Consider the following 22,625-nt stretch of genomic DNA (forward strand, 5'->3'; position numbering starts at 1 on the left):
TTTCTGTAGCATTGAACTGTCTCTGATACCACTGCAAGTAAATCTTGACTTCTTGAAAATGAAATGTTAAACTTTTGCACATGGAATGCTCTACCAAACTCTGTTCTCAAAGCCACCACTGTTATTTTTACATGTATTATTTACGTTGCAGTGTCACCTAAAGGCCCCAGTCAGGGTGAGGTCCCATTGAATTAAACACTGCATCCACATGATGAGAAGAACCAAAGAGCTTACATTCACCAGCCTTTGGACCTACCACTTGCAAATTATGATTGATGAAGCCTGTAACTGGTGTGGAAATTTATTATAATTACCTGTCTGTCTTGGATGACAGGCTTCACTCAGCACCATGATGTCTGCATGCCTTTTTGAGCACAAGTTGTATATGGCCTTTGACCCACAGCCATCACTTCATTTGCTATAGATCTCTTTAATCTGACCTCTGTAAGGCACCAGTGATATAATAATTGGTAATAATTGTATGTTGTGGCTGCATATAGGGTCTTGTTCAAAGCCGGCTGCAGTCAAAGGGAGTTTTGTCACTTATTTCAGTGAGGTTTGGATTGGACCCAAATCTTTTTCCATTCCTCTCCATTATTTTTCACCTTTTCATCTGTTTCCTATTTCATCATGTGAGACAGTTCTTCTATATCAAAACTATCCAGTGCCATATTGTTCTGTGTTTGTCCAGCGCTTAGCACAGTGGGGTCTTGGTCCATGACTAGAGCTCTTAGATGCTACCACAATACAAATAATAATATTAATAAATTACATACTGCTTCTGTTATATTAATGACTGTCTATTCTAGTTGAACTCAAAGATCTCGGTTTAAAACTTTTTTGTTTCTGGCAGGGCTGGCATATTCTTCTATTTATCAATATTCCCAAACATTTGTAATTGAATTTTGTTTTCTTTAATTTACTTAAACCTGCTACATTTTAATGGCCACAACTGCTCTGCCCCTCATGCCACCTAGAACTGGAAAACATATAATTGCAAGTATACTAAATAGTGTATTTCCCAGGGGGAGTAAGCTAATGTTTTATTGCAGGTGGAACAGGTGTTCTGAGGCTGTGATACTCTAGATGTCCCAAGGAATGTAAAAAGGGAATCTTCTTTTACAGTATCGACTCCTCAGACTAACGGACAGCAAATGTCATTGTGATAAAAAACTTTGTGGTTAGAACAGACAATGTGCAGTTTCCTGTAAACACTTAAGCACCAACTAATTATATCCATTTGTAGTAGCACGTCCACCCCTCATGGATGCCCCCTTGTCTCTGGTCGCAGCATTGCACAGAGTCTGTGTCTCTGGTGTCCCCATATCAGGCTCTCCCTTGCACCTACAATGGCCTTTCTCAGCCTGCCTCTTCTCCCATCTCCCACCTAGGTTTCTCTGGCTTGGCGCTCCAGGCAATTCACAAAAACTCCTTCTGGGATAAGCCCTTCTGCCCCTCTCAGGCTTCTTGATAGTTTCCTTGTTGGCCGTACCTCAGGGCTTCCCCTGTAGGAGCCTGACCTGCTCCTGTAATGGTCTTCCTCCATTGCTTCCTGACTACTAAACCCCATCCCAGGACTTCTGTTTGCCAGAGACCTGTCTCTTCTGCAGTCTGTCCCCATCTGAGCTCCCTCAGTCTACTTATAAGGTCTAGCTCTGTCTCCTCTGGCCAGGAGGCAATTAGTCAATCACCCCCTAGGAGCAAAGCATGACTAATAGGAATTCTTCACTTGCCTTGCAGATGATGGGGGTTGAGCCCTATTACACCATTACATCCATTTTATCCAGGCAGGACAAAAAGTAATGGGCTTAATCTTCAGCAGGAGAGATTTAGGTTGTATATTAGAAACTACAAGAACAGCTAAACTCTACAATAGACTTCCAAGGGAGGTTGTGGAATACCCATCATGGGAGGTTTTTAAGAACAAGTTGGACAACTACCTGTCAGGGATGGTCTAGGTTTACTTGGTCCTGTCTTAGCACAGGGGACTGGGCTTGATGACCTCTTGAGGTTCTTTCCAGCTCTACTTGTCTATGATTCTATGCAAGTGAATCCCACTGAGTTCAGTAGGATTGGGGAGTTTTTAAAAGGGGCATTAATGAGTTAGCAAACTATTGCCTTGATCCCAGACAGTGATCTGTATGGCCGGGCCTTTGTACCCACATAGAATCCTATTGATTTCAGCAGTGATGCTGGGTGAAATTTTAATAATATATTTGCTGAAAAATGCAGTTTTATTGACCCAAAACTATTTGAAAATTCATATTGAGTCCACTGAATAGTTTCAACTGAACTGAAAAAAATCAAAATATTTTGGAAATGTCAAAATAAAACTTTTTTTTTCCTACACAGCGGGGTTTTTTTTACTTTTCAATTCACTGGAAATTTTGAAAAAAAAGGTTTTGGTTTGCCCCAAAAAATTTTTTTTTTTCAGAATTGCCAATTTTTTTTCCCCCGAGCTCTACTCAACTTTACAAGATGGGACTTTGCAGGAGGGGAGCTTGTAAGTGTAACACTGTAACAAGTGTTGCAGTACCCAAGCAAACAAAAATAAGGTAGGAAATGGCAGGGTTGATATTATAAATAAATACAATTCAAATTTAAATAATGTAAAACACAGCAAGCAGAAAAATTGAAAACTGTGCTAGATAAGATGGAACTAAAAAAACAACCACATCAGCCATGGCCATTCAGTCACCTTGTTTTTTCTGATGTTGCATCCTCTTCCCATCTAAATTATAAACATTACAAGGAATGATGAGAACACTAATTTGTATCTGCTCAAGCTGTGTGCCTTACTAAAGCACCAAAAACAGAAAAAACCCTCTGCCTCATATGTATTGCGTCTGAAGAAAACTTAGCAAGAACGTGGTTGTCCTGTGCTATAAGAAGATAAGCTATGAATGGTGAAATATGTGCAGATTCAGGAACTTTCACAAGGGCAGATACATTGGAAATGATTCTTCCACTGTAAGTGTTGGTGAGGAGAGTTAAATTTGCCATTGTGCAAGTATGAAATTAAGTCAGATGGGTAAAAAGACCACCCACAGAGTTGGAAATGAGTCTTTCTTTGCAGGTGCTCCCTTCTGAAAGGTTGACATTTTCCAAAGATGAAAATTGCCTCAGTTAAATTTATGAGGGTACTTAAGGGATTTGTAAGGGAGGAGCACTATGGTAGGGAAGTCTCTGTAGGATTGTAAACATACAGCATAAGAAGATACCTAACTCCCTATATTCCCCCCACCTTTCTGCCTGCAATAGATTAATAAGCATCTGTCAAAAGTGATGAAATATTTTAAAACTGATGCATTATAGTATTTAATTCATTTGTGATACAAATATAGGCTCCTTAAGAGGGGACTCTCTTTATACTTGTCTCCTGTAAAGTACAAAGCATATGGCTGGCCCATAACAAAAATGACAATTGTTAAATATAAATAGGTCCAAGAGCCAGATCTCTCTGCACGCTCTTAGGGTTGGTTTACACTACCGTGGTAAGTCGACCTAAGTTTTGCTACTTCAGTTACGTGAGTAATATAACTGAAGTGGACGCAGCTTAAGTCGACTTACTGCACTGTCTACACCACGCTGTGTCATGGGAGATGCTCTCCTACTGACTTACCTTACTCTTTGCAGGGAGCTGGAGTACCAGAGTCAACGGGAGAGTGCTCTGCCGTTGACTTAGCGGGTCTTCACCAGACCCACTAAATCGACACTGCTGCATCTATCACAGCAGTGCCGATCTACCGGTAAATGTAGACATGGCCTAAGTAAATAGGCCTTGCCTAAAGGATTTCAGCAGACCAAGAGGAGAGAAGGGAATCTTTGGGTTTTTATTTACATACTCTGAATTCTGCATGTGCATCAGTGTGATTTCAGCAGACAAAGATGAATGAGTCTCCTGAGACATCAGGAAAATATGCAAGCTCTTCTTGCTAGTGGGTGAGGCTGGGCAAACAACTGGCCTCTTTGACCAGCAAGAGGCATGGGTACAGCATTCATCTCCTCTTGCAGAAAATGTTGGGTATTTGACTGCCATTATCTTCTTGAAGGTGACTACATCAGAAATAGTATCCAGGGTGGGATTTTTCTAAAGCCCTCAATGTTGGCCTAAATTTGAAGTTTGACCATTGACTTCAATGGAAGCAAGTTAGGCCAGCAAATGATTACTTGTGAAAATTCCACCATTAGTGTAGCATATTCCCCTTCTCACTGTGTTGTTGGTCTCTGGTCTCAAATCTTGGGGAGAGCTGATAGTATTTGTTTCATTGAAGCCCTTGATTATCAGTCCTACGAATAACACTACTTTATGATATAGTTAAGACCAGATCTTCCTCTAGTGTAATTGATGTAGCTCTGTTGTTTACAATAGCTGAGGATTTGGCATGCAGTATTTTAAACACTAGTGGAATACTTATTATGTTAATGCAATATGTGCTTTTAGTTCTTTGTGCAATATACATATCTGAGGCTCAGTCTTGCAAGCCTTACTCACATGAGCAGCAATATTGACTTCAGTGGGACTGTTCGAGTGAATAAGAGCTAGAGTGGAACCTTGGTTGGAAACCTTTTTCTATTTCCTTAATCTCACATCAGCACATATTATTTGAAGCCTTTTGGGCATTATTTTAGCAGCCATTTATGGGATGACAGCATTGTTACAAGGAAGTCACTGTTCACATTTTTCTTTGATTTACAAGAATACTAATATAAGCATCTTTGTAAAGTGAAATATTTTCATCAATTTCCCTCTCATTTGAAATCTTGGATCTATGTACTTCTCTTATTGTTATTCCTTTTACGTTCTATTTTTTTAGCTTTTAACTTTGCAAAATTTCTTCTGTACTTTTGAGCCAAGAATTTACAAACCCTCCCTCTCCAAACTATTGAATAAAAGGATGTGTTATATAGACATTAACAAAGTAATGAGTCAGTTACTTATTGATCTAGAGAATTGTTACCTAACATCACAAGGAACTCTGCTTCAGGAAGATGCTTGATTTTGTATTTATATAACATTTCAGATGCAAAATACATATCTTATTAACAAAAGTGCATAATTCACAATGCTGAGAATTTTGTTTAAATTTTTATAATAGAATGGGCTATACAGCATATGCTATATTTTTTCTGCTGATTAGCTCACATTGGTGTCTATAGGCAATGTGCCTGAGAATTGGAAGCAGCATTATATATACAGTATATACCATAATGTCCACAGTAGCAAATATACCTGCTAGAACCCTCTCTTGACCTCTTTATTCAGTCCCAGGAACTCAGGAACAAAGGAATTATCAAATCAGATCCAGAACAGTAGTCCGCGTAGTCCAAAATCCTTTCTCTGACAGTGGCCAACACCAGAAGCTTTAGGGAAAGTTGCAAGAAGCCATGTAATGGACAATTATTATGGAAAATCAGCCCAAAGGGAAGGTTTCATTTTAGTTAGTGGATGAGGATTTAGAGCCTTTTCATATATTTTTATTCACCCTAATGTAACTGTGGATATTCTCATTATCCATATAAATATCCAAACTTCTTTTGGCTATTCTTCTGGCTCTGTCAATCTGTTTCTTCACTTAACTGTTTTCTTCACTTTTTATTCACTACAATACCCACCTGCTGAAGTGAAGAAACAGATTGACAGAGCCAGAAGAATACCCAGAAGTCACCTACTGTAGGACAGGCCCAACAAAGAAAGTAACAGAACGCCACTAACCGTCACCTTCAGCCCCCAACTAAAACCTCTCCAGCACATCATCAAGGATCTATAACCTATCCTGAAGGACGATTCCTCACTCTCACAGATCTTGGGAGACAGGCCAGTCCTTGCTTACAGACACACCCCCAACCTGAAGCAAATACTCACCAGCAATCACACACCACGCAACAAAAACACTAACCCAGGAACCTATCCTTGCAACAAAGCCCATTGCCAACTCTGTCCACTTATCTATTCAAGGGACACCATCATAGGACCTAATAAATGGACACAAATCAAACATCAAGAATTATAACATTCAAAAACCAGTTGGAGAACACTTCAACCTCCCTGGTCACTCAGTTTCAGACCTAAAAGTCACAATTCTCCAAAAATAATCTTCAAAAACAGACTCCAACGAGAAACTGCAGAATTGGAATTAAATTTGCAAACTGGACACCTATAAATTAGGCCTGAATAAAGACTGGGAGTGGATGGGTCATTACATAAATTAAAAACTATTTCCCCATGCTAATTTTCCCCCTGCTGTTACTCACACCTTCTTGTCAACTGTTTGAAGTGAACTATCCTGATTATCACTACAAAATTTTTTTTTCTCCTGATGATAATAGCCCACCTTAATTGATTAGTCTCGTTACAGTTGGTATGGCAACACCCATTTTTTCATGTTCTCTGTGTCTATATATCTTCCTACTGTATTTTCCACTGCGTGCATCCAATGAAGTGGGTTTTAGCCAACGAAATCTTATGCCCAAATAAATTTGTTAGTCTCGAAGGTGCCACAAGTACTCCTCATTTATTCTAATGTTAAGCAGTTCTAAAGTTAATATTTGTACAGCACCTAGCACAATAGGGTTGGGGTCTCTACACACTACCTCAATAGAAATAATTATAATCATAATAAAAGCTATTCTATTAAAACAGAAGCTTTATTTTTGTCTTTAGTTTCCCTAAATAACTTCTGGAAGATAAAACTGTCAGCAGTTCTATGGGAAAAACAAAGCTGCTTTGTGTTAAGATGCCATATTTCAATTACAGGAATATAGCAGATAACTAAATATCCTTTATAGCTGAAAACTAAAATCCCAGCAGGAAGAAAAAAGAAAGGTGTTCCTGATGCACTAAACAATCTAGCTACTATATTTACCCATTTACATGGTAGTAGAGGGGCTGAAATCCTGAACTTGCTCCTTGCTGTAAAATGTACTGCATGATAGACTGGTCCCAGTAAGTGAACACATCTGCTGTTGCTCACTGTGAACCAATACCTCTGGACATTGCATTGATTTCAGGAGGGTGTCATTGTAAAAGGGCAACCCAGGACTTGGGGAGGGTAGGGGATGGTGTTCATCATGGAACAGATTAAGGCAGGAAAAGAAAATCTCACATAAATCTTTTATTGACTTCAGTGAATATAGGAGCATGGCCTAAATAATTTACATATCAGTATGTTGTAAACACCAGAATATATATATATATAACATGCACCCCAAGAAGAGTTTTTACCCCAAAAAGGAAGAAGTGTCAGAGACTCTATGAAGTCCAGTAGGGACTTTGCTATTGATATTGCTTTTACTTGGAAGGTGGTCAGATTCTACGGTGGTGGGCAGCAGGATAAAACCCTACAATAGACAGATAGATTAGATTAGATGATAAATTAGGTGATTATTCAAAAAACATCAATAATACTGTATTTACTTATATTTCAAACTGTTGGGAGATTTAAAAATAATGGCTATTCAAGTAAATTACACTTTTTTTTCCCCATGAAGAATGCTTATGGTGTGCCTTTAGTCTGAGGGTAGAACTTCCATATGAGGTCAGCAGGAGTTGCACATGTGACTTAAGAGCATGATAAGGCCTTTACAAATGAAGGTTAAAAAGAAAGGACTGAGGTTCATCAAAGGCGGCCCAATAATAATGCGTTGATTTTACTCCATCTGAGATTCTGAGAATCTTTCTGTTTTAGTAATAATGGAAAAGGTTGCTCAACGTAAAAAGATTTTATTGTTTTATTCTACTCGTTCAAAACAAAACCCAAACTCCTGAATTTGAAATGCCAATGAAAAATGTGTTGAAATGCAGGGATTATATTAGATTGTAAACTCTTCAGAAAGGGAATTTAGTCTTCCAATATGTCTGTACAGCACCTCGGAATAACTAAATCATTATCATCATATTACTCTGCTCTTTTCAGTGTGGTTTAGTAGCTCTGGCAGCTAACTGGATTCTCCTTGCTTCTGAATTCCAGGGATGGAATCCTGGGCCCATTGACGCCAATGGGAGTTCTGCCACTGACTTCAATCAGGCCAGGATTTCACCCTCTGTGAAAAAGAGGTGTTCTTAATTGTGGTTAGCTAACTCAGGTTGAAATAGCAGTGAAGATACAGTAAATCGGCTTTTAACTTAGGTTAGTAACTTGAGTTTAACCCCAGGCTCCCCTGTAGGCTTTAACTCAAGCTGCTAACCTGAGTTAAAGGCCAAGTTGCAGTGTCTTCACTGCTAATTTAACCCCTGTTAATTAACCCAAAATAAGAACACACCTTTGTTGCAGTGAAAAACATATCTGTTTGTAACCTTGGGCAAGTTACTGAGCCTAATTGTGCCTCAGATTACCTAATTGCAAAAATAGGGGAAATAACCTGTACCAGCTTTAGAGGTGTACTATGAGCCTTAATTAATTAATGTTTGTTGAAGGTGATACATAAGTGAAAATTATTGTTGTTTTTATTATTGTACACCATCAACTGTTTTGTTTTTCATGCTATCTCTGTTTCTTCCAGGTTGGCTGCTATTTGAAGACCCCTAGGTATCCAATTTGGGTCGTATGCAGTGAAAGCCATTTCAGTGTGCTTTTTTGCTTGAGAAAGGACTTACTAGATGACTGGAAAAGGGAACGGAGATTTGATCTCTATTACTATGATGGCCTGGCCAACCAGGAAGAGGAAATACGGTTAACAGTTGGTATGTATAGGAGAACCTTTGCATTTCCTCCACAGTGACAGTAACAGCATCACATCTGAAAGAAGAGTCCTGATAATATAACCCAAATCTAGCCAGACTATTAGAGGTTTGGTGCCCACTGCCTAGGTTTCCTTTATTGGTTACAATAAATTGTGGTTCACAGCAGGATCATTTTGAGGTTAAGATAAGGGTCCTTAAATATTTAAAAGTGAGCATGCTCTGTTTCCCAGAAGCTGCTACACCTTTAAAGAAAGCTGATTCTGAGGGCTAGATTGTGGTCTGGTCTGTCCAGACTCACCGGGCCATACACCAGTTGTGACTTTGGATAGGCTCCACATCTCTGCAGGCACAGGGGACAGAGTAGATCCTGCAGTCTCAGTATTTCCCCCTTCCCTTGCAGAATGGGTGGGAAATGGCAGAGAGGGTGGGGAATGGTTATAGCCTCAGCTTGAACCTTAATGCTCCTTCATGGACAGCTGAGTTGGTGCAGAGAACATAGTAAGCTGCTGCTAATATGGTCCAATTCCTTCCTTGGACTGCTCGTGAAGCAGCACATCTGCACACTGCCCTTTAGTCATGGCTAGTTGTAAAATGGACAGTCTGGCCACTCATTAAACAGAGCTGATATGCCCAACCCTTGAGAGTTGCAGTGAGGAGTTGTGGGTGCTCAGGAGAACCTTTCAAGATTTGGTCTTTGGTAAGTGAAATTATAGCTGCACCATAGTTTGTATCGTCTTACTCAAATTCACCTAGAGCCCACCCTACTGGGATGATTGTGATGGTTGTATGTTATTTCCATAAATAAACTAACTTCCAGGTACCCATATGTGGTCTATTTCAGAAGTGAGAAGACTTACTAACATATATCGTACAAAGGGCCACTAGGAGAGGACATTTATTATAACTAGCTCCTGCTATCCTTACACACAGCTACTAAATTTTTTTTTCATATGCCCCAAATTTTTTTGAAACGTATGCCTCTTGGGCTGACCATTTCTGTGATTTTTTCCAATGTTTTTGTAAGTTTGAGAAAAAATATTTCAGTTTTGCGTTGTTGAAGAGCAACAACATACCTTTTGGTTTAAGCCCGTCTTATTAGTTGTCTATGGTCAAGGAAAGAAAAGGAAAGGATTCAGAGTAGCAGCCATGTTAGTCTGTATTCACAAGAAGAAAAGGAGTACTTGTACTAACAGTACTTAGAGACTAACAAATTTATTTGAGCATAAGCTTTCGTGAGCTACAGCTCAATTCATCGGATGCATTCGGTGGAAAATACAGTGGGGAATCCTTTCTTATTAATTATTTCTAACGGCGGTGAGTTTCAGTTTGTGGCAAGGACGTCCTTTGTCAGCATAGCAGTAGAGACCTAAGTTCTATTTACACCTTTGCTACTAACATCTGTGTCAACTTGGGCAAGTCACTTCACCTCTGTTGGTCTTAGTTTATTCATCAGTAGAACAGGAATAATAATACTTGCTCACTCTTTGAGATCTGTGGATGAGAAATTGCTAATTATTATTTTGTGTATTGTTTCTTTGTACCATTCAACCAACTGTTAGCACTCCAATTTATTTCTCCTCTGGAATTAGGCTTGGATTCAGAAATATGTTTTAAGTTTAAGGCATCACACCCACAAATGGTTTGTACTACTAAATCTTTTCTTATTTTTGGAATTTTGCAGTACTGCATTAACGCCAAATAGTTTCACCATTCTGGCTAGAAAATCTCTCCGAGAGTCCTCTGAGCTTGTTGTGTGTCTTTGGAGATAGCCATCCTGCTCAGTACAAACTTTGTTTGATCTAGAGAAAAGTTGGGGTTCTTTAATATCTCCTAAAAAGTGGAAGTTTCAGAGTAGCAGCCGTGTTAGTCTGTATTCGCAAAAAGAAAAGGAGTACTTGTGGCACCTTAGAGACTAACAAATTTATTAGAGCATAAGCTTTCGTGAGCTACAGCTCACTTCATCGGATGCATTTGGTGGAAAAAACAGAGGAGAGATTTATATACACACACACAGAGAACATGAAACAATGGGTTATCATACACACTGTAAGGAGAGTGATCACTTAAGAAGAAAAGGAGTACTTGTGGCACCTTAGAGACTAACAAATTTTTTTTACCTTCAGTCCTTTCGGTATGATGTCCATCTGTTTGCATTTGGAGAGGAAGATGATGTCTGTCTGTATCTGTGCGAGTTTTTTCATGAAGTTGACAGATTTCCACTCTATACGGCTAAATTCAGTGCCTTGCATAATCACAGGTTTCAGAGTAGCAGCCGTGTTAGTCTCTAAGGTGCCACAAGTACTCCTTTTCTTTTTGCGAATACAGACTAACACGGCTGCTACTCTGAAACCTGTGATCACTTAAGATAAGCCATCACCAGCAGCAGGGGGGGGAAAGGAGGAAAACCTTTCATGGTGACAAGCAAGGTAGGCTAATTCCAGCAGTTAACAAGAATATCAGAGGAACAGTGGGGGGTGGGGTGGGAGGGAGAAATACCATGGGGAAATAGTTTTACTTTGTGTAATGACTCATCCATTCCCAGTCTCTATTCAAGCCTAAGTTAATTGTATCCAGTTTGCAAATTAATTCCAATTCAGCAGTCTCTCGTTGGAGTCTGTTTTTGAAGCTTTTTTGTTGAAGGATAGCCACTCTTAGGTCTGTGATCGAGTGACCAGAGAGATTGAAGTGTTCTCCAACTGGTTTTTGAATGTTATAATTCTTGACGTCTGATTTGTGTCCATTCATTCTTTTACGTAGAGACTGTCCAGTTTGGCCAATGTACATGGCAGAGGGGCATTGCTGGCACATGATGGCATATATCACATTGGTAGATGCGCAGGTGAACGAGCCTCTGATAGTGTGGCTGATGTGATTAGGCCCTATGATGGTATCCCCTGAATAGATATGTGGACAGAGTTGGCAACGGGCTTTGTTGCAAGGATAGGTTCCTGGGTTAGTGGTTCTGTTGTGTGGTGTGTGGTTGCTGGTGAGTATTTGCTTCAGATTGGGGGGCTGTCTGTAAGCAAGGACTGGTCTGTCTCCCAAGATCTGTGAGAGTGATGGCTCGTCCTTCAGGATAGGTTGTAGATCCTTGATGATGCGTTGGAGAGGTTTTAGTTGGGGGCTGAAGGTGATGGCTAGTGGCGTTCTGTTGTTTTCTTTGTTGGGCCTGTCCTGTAGTAGGTGACTTCTGGGTACACTTCTGGCTCTGTCAATCTGTTTCTTCACTTCAGCAGGTGGGTATTGTAGTTGTAGGAATGCATGATAGAGATCTTGTAGGTGTTTGTCTCTGTCTGAGGGGTTGGAGCAAATGCGGTTATATCGTAGAGCTTGGCTGTAGACAATGGATCGAGTGGTATGATCTGGATGAAAGCTAGAGGCATGTAGGTAGGAATAGCGGTCAGTAGGTTTCCGATATAGGGTTGTGTTTATGTGACCATCGCTTATTAGCACCGTAGTGTCCAGGAAGTGGATCTCTTGTGTGGACTGGTCCAGGCTGAGGTTGATGGTGGGATGGAAATTGTTGAAATCATGGTGGAATTCCTCAAGAGCTTCTTTTCCATGGGTCCAGATGATGAAGATGTCATCAATGTAGCGCAAGTAGAGTAGGGGCATTAGGGGACGAGAGCTGAGGAAGCGTTGTTCTAAGGCAGCCATAAAAATGTTGGCATACTGTGGGGCCATGTGGGTACCCATCGCAGTGCCGCTGATTTGAAGGTATACATTGTCACCAAATGTGAAATAGTTATGGGTCAGGACAAAGTCACAAAGTTCAGCCACCAGGTTAGCTGTGACAGTAGTCTTCTGAGTCCTTAGGTGCTGTACTTTCTTTGACCAGATGTGAAAAAGTAGTGTTCCTTGAAATGATGACCTACACCTAGGGCTGTACTTTGTAACCAAGAAGGCAGGATCAAAGTCTGGTAAAGCCTTTTGCAAAAAGAGAGAGAGTCAAGAAGTGGATAGCAAAATTAACTTCATTCAGAGTGAAATTTTCCCTTGTGCAGGGGACCAGAACACAATCTATGTAGGATTTAACTGATGTACAGTCTCATGCTAGCCCTTTGCATAAGGGCAGATTTTATCTATGGTGCTCACTCATATGGACCCATTTGCTGAAAGTTAGAGAGGATACCTGTTATCTCTTTCCAAAAAATAGAGCAAATCTAGGGTGGCAGAACTTCACTCTGCCTTTACAGGGCAAAAAGTGCCTTCTTCCACACAGAAAGTCCTACTCAAATATAGGAGGCAAACAGGATAATTTATTTGGAGGAAACGATGCACTCCATGAGAACTTTAAATGTCTCTCGTGTTTTACCTATGTGTCTTTGTCAGTCATTCAGAGAATCTCCATGGGTTTGGGGATATTTATTATATATTTTACACAGAACTTTCAGAAAAGAATAAAGGTTTTTTGGACTTCTGGAAAAATGTCGCTGATCTTTATAATGATTACAGATGACGACAGTCTGTGTATCTTACCCCATTCAAACATCCTTTGCACTCAATACTCTTTAATATGGGGTTCTCAAGAGCATAGTCATTTACTAAATTGCTGGGGGAAATATAACTGTCGTTGAAGTTATTAGAAGGTGGCATTTTCTACAGAGGCACATTCACCACCCCCAACTTCAAGGCAGTTGCCATAAGTTACAATAAATAGTTTGATTGACTTAATTGAAATGAAATAGATTGAGGCTATTAGGTATTGCATGTATATTAATTGCTGTACTTCCCGTTAAAAAGAGTTTTGTCCCATATTTAAGAAGAGAGGTCTTGTGTGTGCCACTGTAGGCTTTGTGGAAAAATGATTGGTAAAACATAAGTGGTTCTGAATGGCAGGGTACCCTTTTTAAATAATAGAAGTACCACTTATGAGGTTTTCAGACTATCATACTTTTCTTTAAACTACACCTTTGCTCATATTACATTACCAGACTCATTCTGAATGGAATCGGATCTATATGATAATATTTGATCTGCCATTCCATGCTAATATTGTTTGCAGGATTTGGAAAGAGGATTTAGCACATAGATTGTCACCACTTTGGGGGCAGGGACTATGTTCTTGTTCTGTGTTTGTATAGTGCCTAACACAGTGGGGCTCTGATCCATGATGTTGACTCCCAGCCATGATGATGGTCCTAATAAATATCTGAAATGTCTCTGCAGATACAGTTCAGCTTTACACCGAAGATAAAGAAAATGACCTTATTCCTCCTCTTGAGCACTGTATTAGGACAAAGTAAGTAACCCTCATCTAAAATTTTGTAGCAGATAGTTTCAGTTCTCTAACATTTTTCTCAAAATGAGGTTTTGACTTGCCATAAAATAAATATGTTCAGCTGAGTTGTAAAGAGTTGTTGGTTAACAAAAAGAAAGGAACTCAATGAGCCAGAGTTGGTAACAGAACATATCAAAAATAGGGTTCTGTTCCTGTATGATGTTATGATGACCACATTAATGGGCTGGGATGTTCAATTTAGTGCTTAAAGAAACCTTCAGTAAATCACTAAGAGCTGACCGTGTCACAGTAATTCTCCTTGACTTCCATAGGACCAAAATTGGGCCCCCAAAAGCAATTTGTTACAAGAGCACAAAATGCATGAACATAAGAATGGCCATACTAGGTCCGATCAAAGTTCCATCTAGCTAAGCATCCTGTCTTCCGACAGTGGCCAATGCCAGGTGCCCCAGAGGGAATGAACAGACCAGATGATCATCAAGTGATCCAACCCCTGTCGCCCATTCCCAGCTTCTGCCAAAAGGAATGAAAAGGAGAAGAAAAGCCATTTTTTCTGTCCTCTTAAATGTCCAAATTCAAAGCACAGGGAAGCACAAGCAACTATAATATGAATGGGATTTAGACATGAATGGGGAAAAAAACAGTAACAGAGCAGACAATGCTGTGAGCTGAACAGAGCAAACACTACTTGTAAGATAAACGTGCATGCTTTAAATAAAACATGAGCATGGGGGCAGAATAAGGTATTTGTACAGATACTCATAAATATAGTGGGTATGCTGTTATATTAGCAGTAACTCAAACATCTCATGGTATAGAAGTCATCCTGGTGATGGCCATTATAGGTAAGGCTACAGAACAGTTTCTATTATAATTTTCTCTTTCCACATGCTAACAACTTTCTGAAACATTCAGCCTTCTAACCAAAATATTCCATGCTTGGGGTCAGCCTGATGGTGCTTTTATTGATTGATTGATTTTTTTTATTGAAGGTTTGAGTAAAATCCTTTTTATCTTTGGTGGTGGTAAAAAAAAGCCTCAAATATTTCCATAGTAAAAAAAATTGTGATCACCCTTTCTTTTATTGTGATTACTACAAAAAACCCCACTGCTGTTTGAAACTGCAGTCCTGGCTTTTAACAGGCATCTATGAGGAGTGTGTGATTTCTCAAGATTGCAAAAGACGATGTTTTTACACAATGTTCTGATTGTTTGAAGAAATGGGACTGAGCATGCACAACAGAAATTGGTTTTGTTTTTTTAGGTAAGCTCTTAGGGCAAATTCTGCCCTCACATACGGACACAACTCCCACTGAAATGGAAATTTCATGAACATATCGGAGGACAGATTTTGGTACTTAAAAATAAGTGTGGTGGTCATGGTTGTGCAGCTATTTAAGGGCTTAATCCAGTTCATGCATTAAAGTGGATGGGAAGATTCCCAATTGTCTCAATGGAGGGTGATGGGGATTATGTGTGCAACTAGCTAAACAAAGAAATGTATCCTCTCCACTGGCAGAGATTGGAAAATCCTTTAACTGGGTATCTCTGAAGCAAGAAACACATGCGCATCATTGGTGAAGATTGTAGCACTTGTTAAATCAGCAACACAAACAGCTCCACATTTTTTAATTTCCTATTGTCATCCTCCCCACCCCAGTTTTCTTTTTAAAAAACAAGCTGGGACATTAACTGTCTAACATCATTGCAATGCAAAGCTGATATTACACAATCAGCATCACAAAAAGTTAGAAAAGGCACAACATAACATTACAACAGATACATTAGCACAGCTATATTGCATGTATGGGATGCATCTATTCTCATGATCTGGCTAAACACACAGCCTAACAAATGACAGTTTAGGATGTGAAACCTATGCCCAAAGACTACACCAGATGGGCAATGCAGACAAAGTTAAATTTGTTGTTATAATCACTTTGTTTCCTGACTTTTTGGGATTGCCATATTGCAACACAATGCTACACGGCTTTTTTTTTTTTAACTTTTCCCTACATTAATTTTTAGAGGGTTGAATTAAAAATGAATTCCACTCTCAACGTATCTATATGTATCAGTTCTAAGGACTAAAGGTTGTCTCATTGATCTGTCTGTCTGTCTAGTGCTCTTATTGATAAGTTGCTAATCATTGTACTGGAGAACTGTCAGCAGGCGGCCAATCAAAGAGTAGCAAGTCTAGAGGGTGGTCATGTTACACTCCTTCTCCCAGCCCCCATTTGATTACTGTGTTCCTTAGAATCACCAGAAGGCACAGAGGGAAAATGAAAAACAAATATTGTGTGTTCTTGTGTGTAACCGAAAATCCATATGCTAAGTATATTCCGGAAACAAAGCTTATTATAAAGCAGGCACTGAAGTATACATGCAGAGAGAGAGAGAGAGAGAAGGAAAAATACTTTATATGGTACAGGCAGAGCAGAGGAAATACTTCAAAAAACCCCTTGTATTAAACAAAAACAATCCCTAGTCCCTACTTGATACCTGTTGCCATAAGACTCTCACTATGGAGGCAAGAATAGCTGCAAGATTTGGGGCAAGTTTGTTATTTGCCCCTCTAGATTCTCAGAACCAAGAAGTTTTGCTGAGGACTCCAATCCTAGATTGGGATTTTCAAGATAACTCAATTTTCCCCTCTCTTTCCCGCTGTTCTGTTCTATACAGGTTCTTACATCATGCCCATCACCATAGTAACTGAGTTCCTTCCAGTAGTACAGAAAGCAGTTTCGACTAACATCTGTACTTTGGTTTCTTCTCTCATCCTCTCCCTACGGGGGAGAAATGGGTGTGCAGTGCAGGGTTTTTGTTCTTTTGAGGGGGACGATTTTAATGTCCATGTTGCTCTGAGAAGACAAGGTTGGAGAAGTGCACTTTGCATTTGCAGCAGGAGGCAACACAATCCAAACGTTGCCTCCTGATGTCGCTTCCAACTGCAGACTCCCAACCAATGAGTCAGAGCAATCACATGCCCTTCCATTGTGCCTCTCAGTTCCAGACATCTGGGGAAACAGTTCGATTCTGAGCAAAAGATGCTTGGAATGTGTGTCCTTGGTTTGTTTCGGCGATGCCGTGCAGACTTCAGTAGAACACACTTGTATCATAGTTCCCGTTCACAGTTGTTTTCTGTCTTCAGTGGTGGAAATAACATCTGTCATCTCTGCCTGAGGAGACAAAACTTTGATCTTACTTTATCATGTAAATTCAGCGATATTTTAGTAACCCATAGCCTCTACCTTCCTCTGCAGTTTCCGGGCTATACAGTAGCAGAATACTGCTGTTGTCCTTTGAAGTGACACACTCCACTGAGACAATAGGGATGTACCAAGTACCATATGCAGGGCAGCACTACAAGTACATTTCACCCCAGATTACTCACACATTATGCAACAGCCAAATAATCAGCACAGCAGCAGCTTTATGAACTTTATTCTAGACTGAATGCTCTGCAAGGGCTTAATTCACCTTCCTTTGGAGTCAATGGCAATACTCCCATGAACCTCAATGGGCTTTGGGTGAGGCTTCCAGTGAATGGCATGAGTTAGATTTTCTTTTTATTATTAATCTGATAAAGTAGAATTGAATCAGAAGCAAAAATGCCAGGGTAGAGTTGAGGTATATTTCAGCAAGGTAGCATGGGGGAAAGCTCGAACTGCCACTCTCTATGCCCTACCTATTCTGCCAATAAGGAAAGAACTTGCCCAGCACCTGACAGTTCAGCACTTCGTGTGAGTTCATGAAAAGAAAAACACTGACATTCCAGCATCTTCAACTCAAGCTTTTATAGGAGGTGAACAACAAAGGGATTTTTTTTCAGCCTACAAATAGCTCAAGGGAAGTGGTTTGTAAATCAGTAGGGAAAATCAGTGTTGTTTTGGGAGTCGTCCTGATTTTTGCGACAGAATATTTTTTCTATTTTTGTTTTTGCAAAAGACTTAATGACAAAAAAAATCAGTTACCATTGTAACATGACTAACATGTGTACAGGAAGAGTGGCACCTGCTATAACGATGGTATCTCAATACTTTAGTTGACAACAGCACATTCACCAGAGTGCTTTCTCTACCATGTGGTTTTGCATTTGCCAATCCAGACAGTTGTATCATATCATTTCACCAGCTCCTGATGATGGAAGATGATGTGATGGGCAGAGTGTGCATGAATGGTGATGTGTCTGAGCTCCGTAGCATTCCCAAAGAGGCCAGGAGAGGATGGGGATTATATTTCTTAGCCACATTTTATTGCTTTTTTGGTCACATCAGGAACGATTTTGATACATTGGAGAGGGTTCAGAGAAGAGCCACAAGAATGATTAAAGAATTAGAAAACCTGCCTTATAGTGACAGACTCAAAGAGTTCAATCTATTTAGCATAATAAAGAGAAAGTTAAAGGGTGATGTGATTATAGTCTAGAAGTATCTACACAGGGAACAAATATTTAATAATGGCCTCTTCCATCTAGCAGAGAGAGGTATAACACTATCCAATGGCTGGATGCTCTAGCTAGACAAATTCAGACTGGAAATAAGATGTAAATTTTTACAGTGAGGGTAATTAACTATTAACAACTAGTAACAATTTACCAGGGTCATAGTAGATTCTTCATCACTGACAATTTTTAAATAAAGATGGGATGTTTTTCTGAAAGCCCTGCTCTAGGAATTATTTTGGGGAAGTTCTATGGCCTCTGTTATACGGTTCAGACTAGACGATCACAATGGTCTCTTCTGACCTTGAAATCTATGAATCACTTTCTGAACTTTTTGCAATGATTCCAATGTGATTCCAATTCGAAAGTCCACAAGACTTTCAAGCCAGACCAAAGTAACTGGTGGTTGGAATGTATTAAACTAGAGGTGTCTCATTTTCAGAGGCTTCTAAACAGGCACTTGCAAATATTACATATACAAGTAGCTGTTTGTATGTGTAGCTCAGGTAATGCTTCATCTAAATACCCAGCTGTACTCTCCCTGGGCCTGATCTTCAACGCAGTGAGGTCATCGGTAAGACTCCCATTGACTTCAATGGGCTTTGGATCAAGCCCGGTCTCTTTCTCTGTGTTTGACAATGCCTAGCACACTTTGAGTTCTACTGCAAATTACTGAATAAATATGTTGATGAATACAGATGTAGAGGCCCATTTGAAAATGTTTTCCTAAATATGTATCTTAGCATTATTTCCAGGGCAGGGCAGTGGCAGATAAGATATAGAATTTTCCTGTAGACATTTGTCTATTGAGCATTTGAAAGAAATAAACACTAGCAGCAGCAGCAAAATTTACTTTCCTAGGCTTAGGGTCACAAATACAAATCGCCTATTCAGAGGCCCGTCTATTTAGGAATGTGCAAATTACCTAGTGACATTTGAGAGTTTAGAGCAGTAGTAGTTACTTAAGGTTAGCCCTTATAGAGATCACTAAGAGACCACAAGAAATATGTGTCAAACCTTTTGTGGGGAGAGAAATTAAGGCAGAAGACAGTATATAATAGGAACAACTATTTGATTTTAAGTGTGTGCCTCTGATTACAGTGGAAGGGGAAGATAAGGGGTTTTCGAGTGTGTCCCCCCTTTGTTTCTCATCTGATGCTTGACCTTAACAAAGTTTAAATAAGATCAGTAATATTATCTCCAGAAAACTCATTAGGAAGCCTGGAATTTAGGCTGTAAACTGGGATTTGAAAAGGAGTCTAAGCGGGGAGCAGCTCCAAATCCCATTGAACTCTAATGGGAGTTGGACACCTAGCTTCCTCAAGTGCCTTGGAAAGTCTCACCTTTGAATATTAAGGGCTAAAACCTAATAAGAGACTGCTCAGTCTCCAGGCCAATTCAGTTTTGGGGTCCCCTCTGCAGAGAGTACCATCCAGAGTGCGAATGGGTTCCAGTTGAAGCAGTGTTCCAGAGAGGTGGATTCCTGTTGAATTCACAATGGGTGTGGTTGACATTAATGGGTCCATCCAATTAAACACACCCTACACTATTTTTTTAGGAGGGAGGGGCACCACCCCAACTGGCACCTTAACCCATTAGAATAAAACAATCTCTCTTATCCTTAGGTGGCAAGGAGCAGTTATTGACTGGAATGGCACAGAACCCATCTTGTGACTGAACTGAAATAGAAGGAAACCTGCTAGAACTGCACGTTCTTATTCTCACCAGTAAGGAAGCAGGGCGAAACTCCTGGCTGCCCTTGCAATTTGTGGTGAAACTGAGTGACATGATGCATGCAGGCGGGAAGAATTTCACCTTGCGCGTCAGATATTTCATCCATAACGTAAACATCACTTACGTAAATACTGTGTCACTTCCTTTTATGCACAATGCGTGAAAGGAGACAGAGCCTCCACTGCCAAAATAAGTTTTCGGACAAAGCAGTAAAGCTGTCAACTTCTACTTGAGTTCCATTGATGGATTCATTCTGCATCTTGCAAAGTTTCTCCAAAGATCAGACTAAACAGGCCGCACCCAGATTTCTTTGATATTGGCTTTTCCTTCCTTCCCCTCACAGCCTCCCTCACCCCCAAGGAAACCAAGGTATAAACATGAAGCATTGCTAGAGAAAGAATTGTCTTCTTTCACTAGTTTTTGTACTTCACACTTTCCAGTGAACTGGTTATTAACACTGTAGGCACTTGCAGTATAGCCTGGTCTACACACAGGTTTTCTACTAGTGTAACTAGGTGGGGATATATTATTTACTGATATCATTATATTGGTACAAGCCCTAGTGCAAAAGCCAGTTATACTAATATAAGGGTCTTTATACCAGTAGAATTTATTCCTCTTCCAGTACAGGAGGCTATGTCTATATTATGAACATCTGCAGCCATAGCTATGTCAGTCTGAGGTATGAAGAGGTGGAATCCCTGACCAACATAGCTGTGCCAGGAGAAGCCCCTAGAATACATACAGCAATCCTGGCAAAACTTTGCTTTTACTGATATAGCTTGTTTCACGCATGGGGGTGGTTTTACTATATCAGGACAGAGTGCAGCTATGTTAGCACAGCTGCATCCACACTAGGGATATCACTACAGTACAGAGACTATGGGCTTGTCTTCACTTTGGAGCTAAATCGGTGCTGTTGCAATCGATGCAGCAACATTGATTTAGCGGGTCTAGTGAAGACATGCTCAATCGATGGGAGAGCGCTCTCCCATCGATTTCCATACTCTACCTCAACGAGAGGCGGAAGCAATGTCAGCGGGAGAGCATCTCCCATTGACATAGCGTAGTGTGGACCCCGCGGTAAATAGATCTAAGCTACATCGAATTGAATTATGCTACTAATGTACTTATGCCCCCATAGCCAAACACAGTGCAGATACAGCCTATGCTGACAGAAGACGTTTTTCTGTTGGTGTAGGAACACCACCTCCCTGAGCAGTTAGCTATGTTGGTGGAAGCCCTCTTTCATCAACATAATTGTGTCTACAATGGGGATTATGTCGGCATAGCTAGGTCCATCAGGGGTATGGTTTTTCAACTCCCTGACAGACTGATGTAGATATAACTTTTCAATGAAGCCCAGACCTCAGAGCACTTTGCTTGTACAGTATACTGGCATTCCTGTATAGGTAAACGGTTCTAGTGTAGATGTAGCTGGAATAAGCTATGCCACTATAAGCACTTTTATACTGGTATAACTGCATCCACACTAGGGGCATTGTACCACATGAACTATTCTGACATAGTTAAAGCCATATCATGTTTGTGTGTAGCCAAGGTCTAAGATGCTTTGCCCCTTTGCAATGTAAAAAAAACAGAGGAGCCATAATGTTCTACATTGAAGATGCACATATCTGTGACAGGTAATCTGTGACAGTTAAATAAAAGGCATGTGTGAAAACATATTCTTGCAATTAATCCAGAGGCTACCAAACCCAGAGCTAGGGGTTCATGAATGAACTGTGTGAGGGTTATGTTGCAAATGAAATGTGTAGAACTGGGCCAGATCAATCAAAGGAACAATGGAACAAAAACTTTGAAACAAACCAACAATATTATTTACTAATGGAAAGGCAACAGAGAAGTGGTGTATCTATAATTTATTCCTATGCTTTTGGGAGCAACTATCATAAAATATGTTTTAATGAGGGATTTTTAATGTCTGTTTTTTATGTTCAAAATGGTACCCTAGGAATATCCATTTTTTCAGTTGTCCACTTTATCATCCTTTAATATTTAGTTTCTACTATTCTATCAATAATAGTAGAATTTTTCAGACTGAATTTTCAGATTAAAACTTAATGTTACATCTGCACATATTCATACAAGTTATAGCAGAGCATCCAACTACACAGAAACATATATACACCGAGGGAAATTATCACTAGGGATAGATTGATGAGCCTGTCTGAATGTGAGCCAGGACACCAAACTTGAACAGAAACTTTTTTTAGCCTAAAAAGTCTTTGGATATGTCTCTGCTAGTCTGGTAAGGTCAGCTAGGCCAGATACTGTACTTAAACGTTGTGAGATCAAAACCTTCCATTAAAGTAAAGATCAACAGGAGCTGGCAGATCTGGTTTCTATTCCTGGCTCTTCTACAGATATATGACCTTTGCCAAGTCCCTTAACCTCTCTGTGCTTAGGATTCCTCATCTACAAAATGGGGATAATAATACCTACCTCATAGGTGTGTTGCAAGGCTTGATCAATTACTGTTTGTAAGGTATTTTTTGAAT

At 39.9% G+C, this 22,625-nt stretch overlaps 1 protein-coding gene across 1 annotated transcript in view; it reads left to right on the forward strand.

Moving 5' to 3' along the window:
- MINDY4 (MINDY lysine 48 deubiquitinase 4) overlaps window positions 1-22,038 on the forward strand; it is a 96,981-nt gene extending 74,943 nt beyond the window's left edge. The window contains exons 17-19 of the mRNA XM_038393104.2: window positions 8,503-8,683; window positions 13,853-13,925; window positions 19,995-22,038. Coding sequence (XP_038249032.1) covers window positions 8,503-8,683; window positions 13,853-13,925; window positions 19,995-20,043 — 303 coding nt within the window. The 3' untranslated portion in view covers window positions 20,044-22,038. The remainder of the gene's footprint in view (window positions 1-8,502; window positions 8,684-13,852; window positions 13,926-19,994) is intronic.
- Window positions 22,039-22,625: the final 587 nt, after the last annotated feature.

Source organism: Dermochelys coriacea, chromosome 2 (assembly GCF_009764565.3).
Source record: "Dermochelys coriacea isolate rDerCor1 chromosome 2, rDerCor1.pri.v4, whole genome shotgun sequence".
NCBI lineage: Eukaryota > Metazoa > Chordata > Testudines > Dermochelyidae > Dermochelys > Dermochelys coriacea.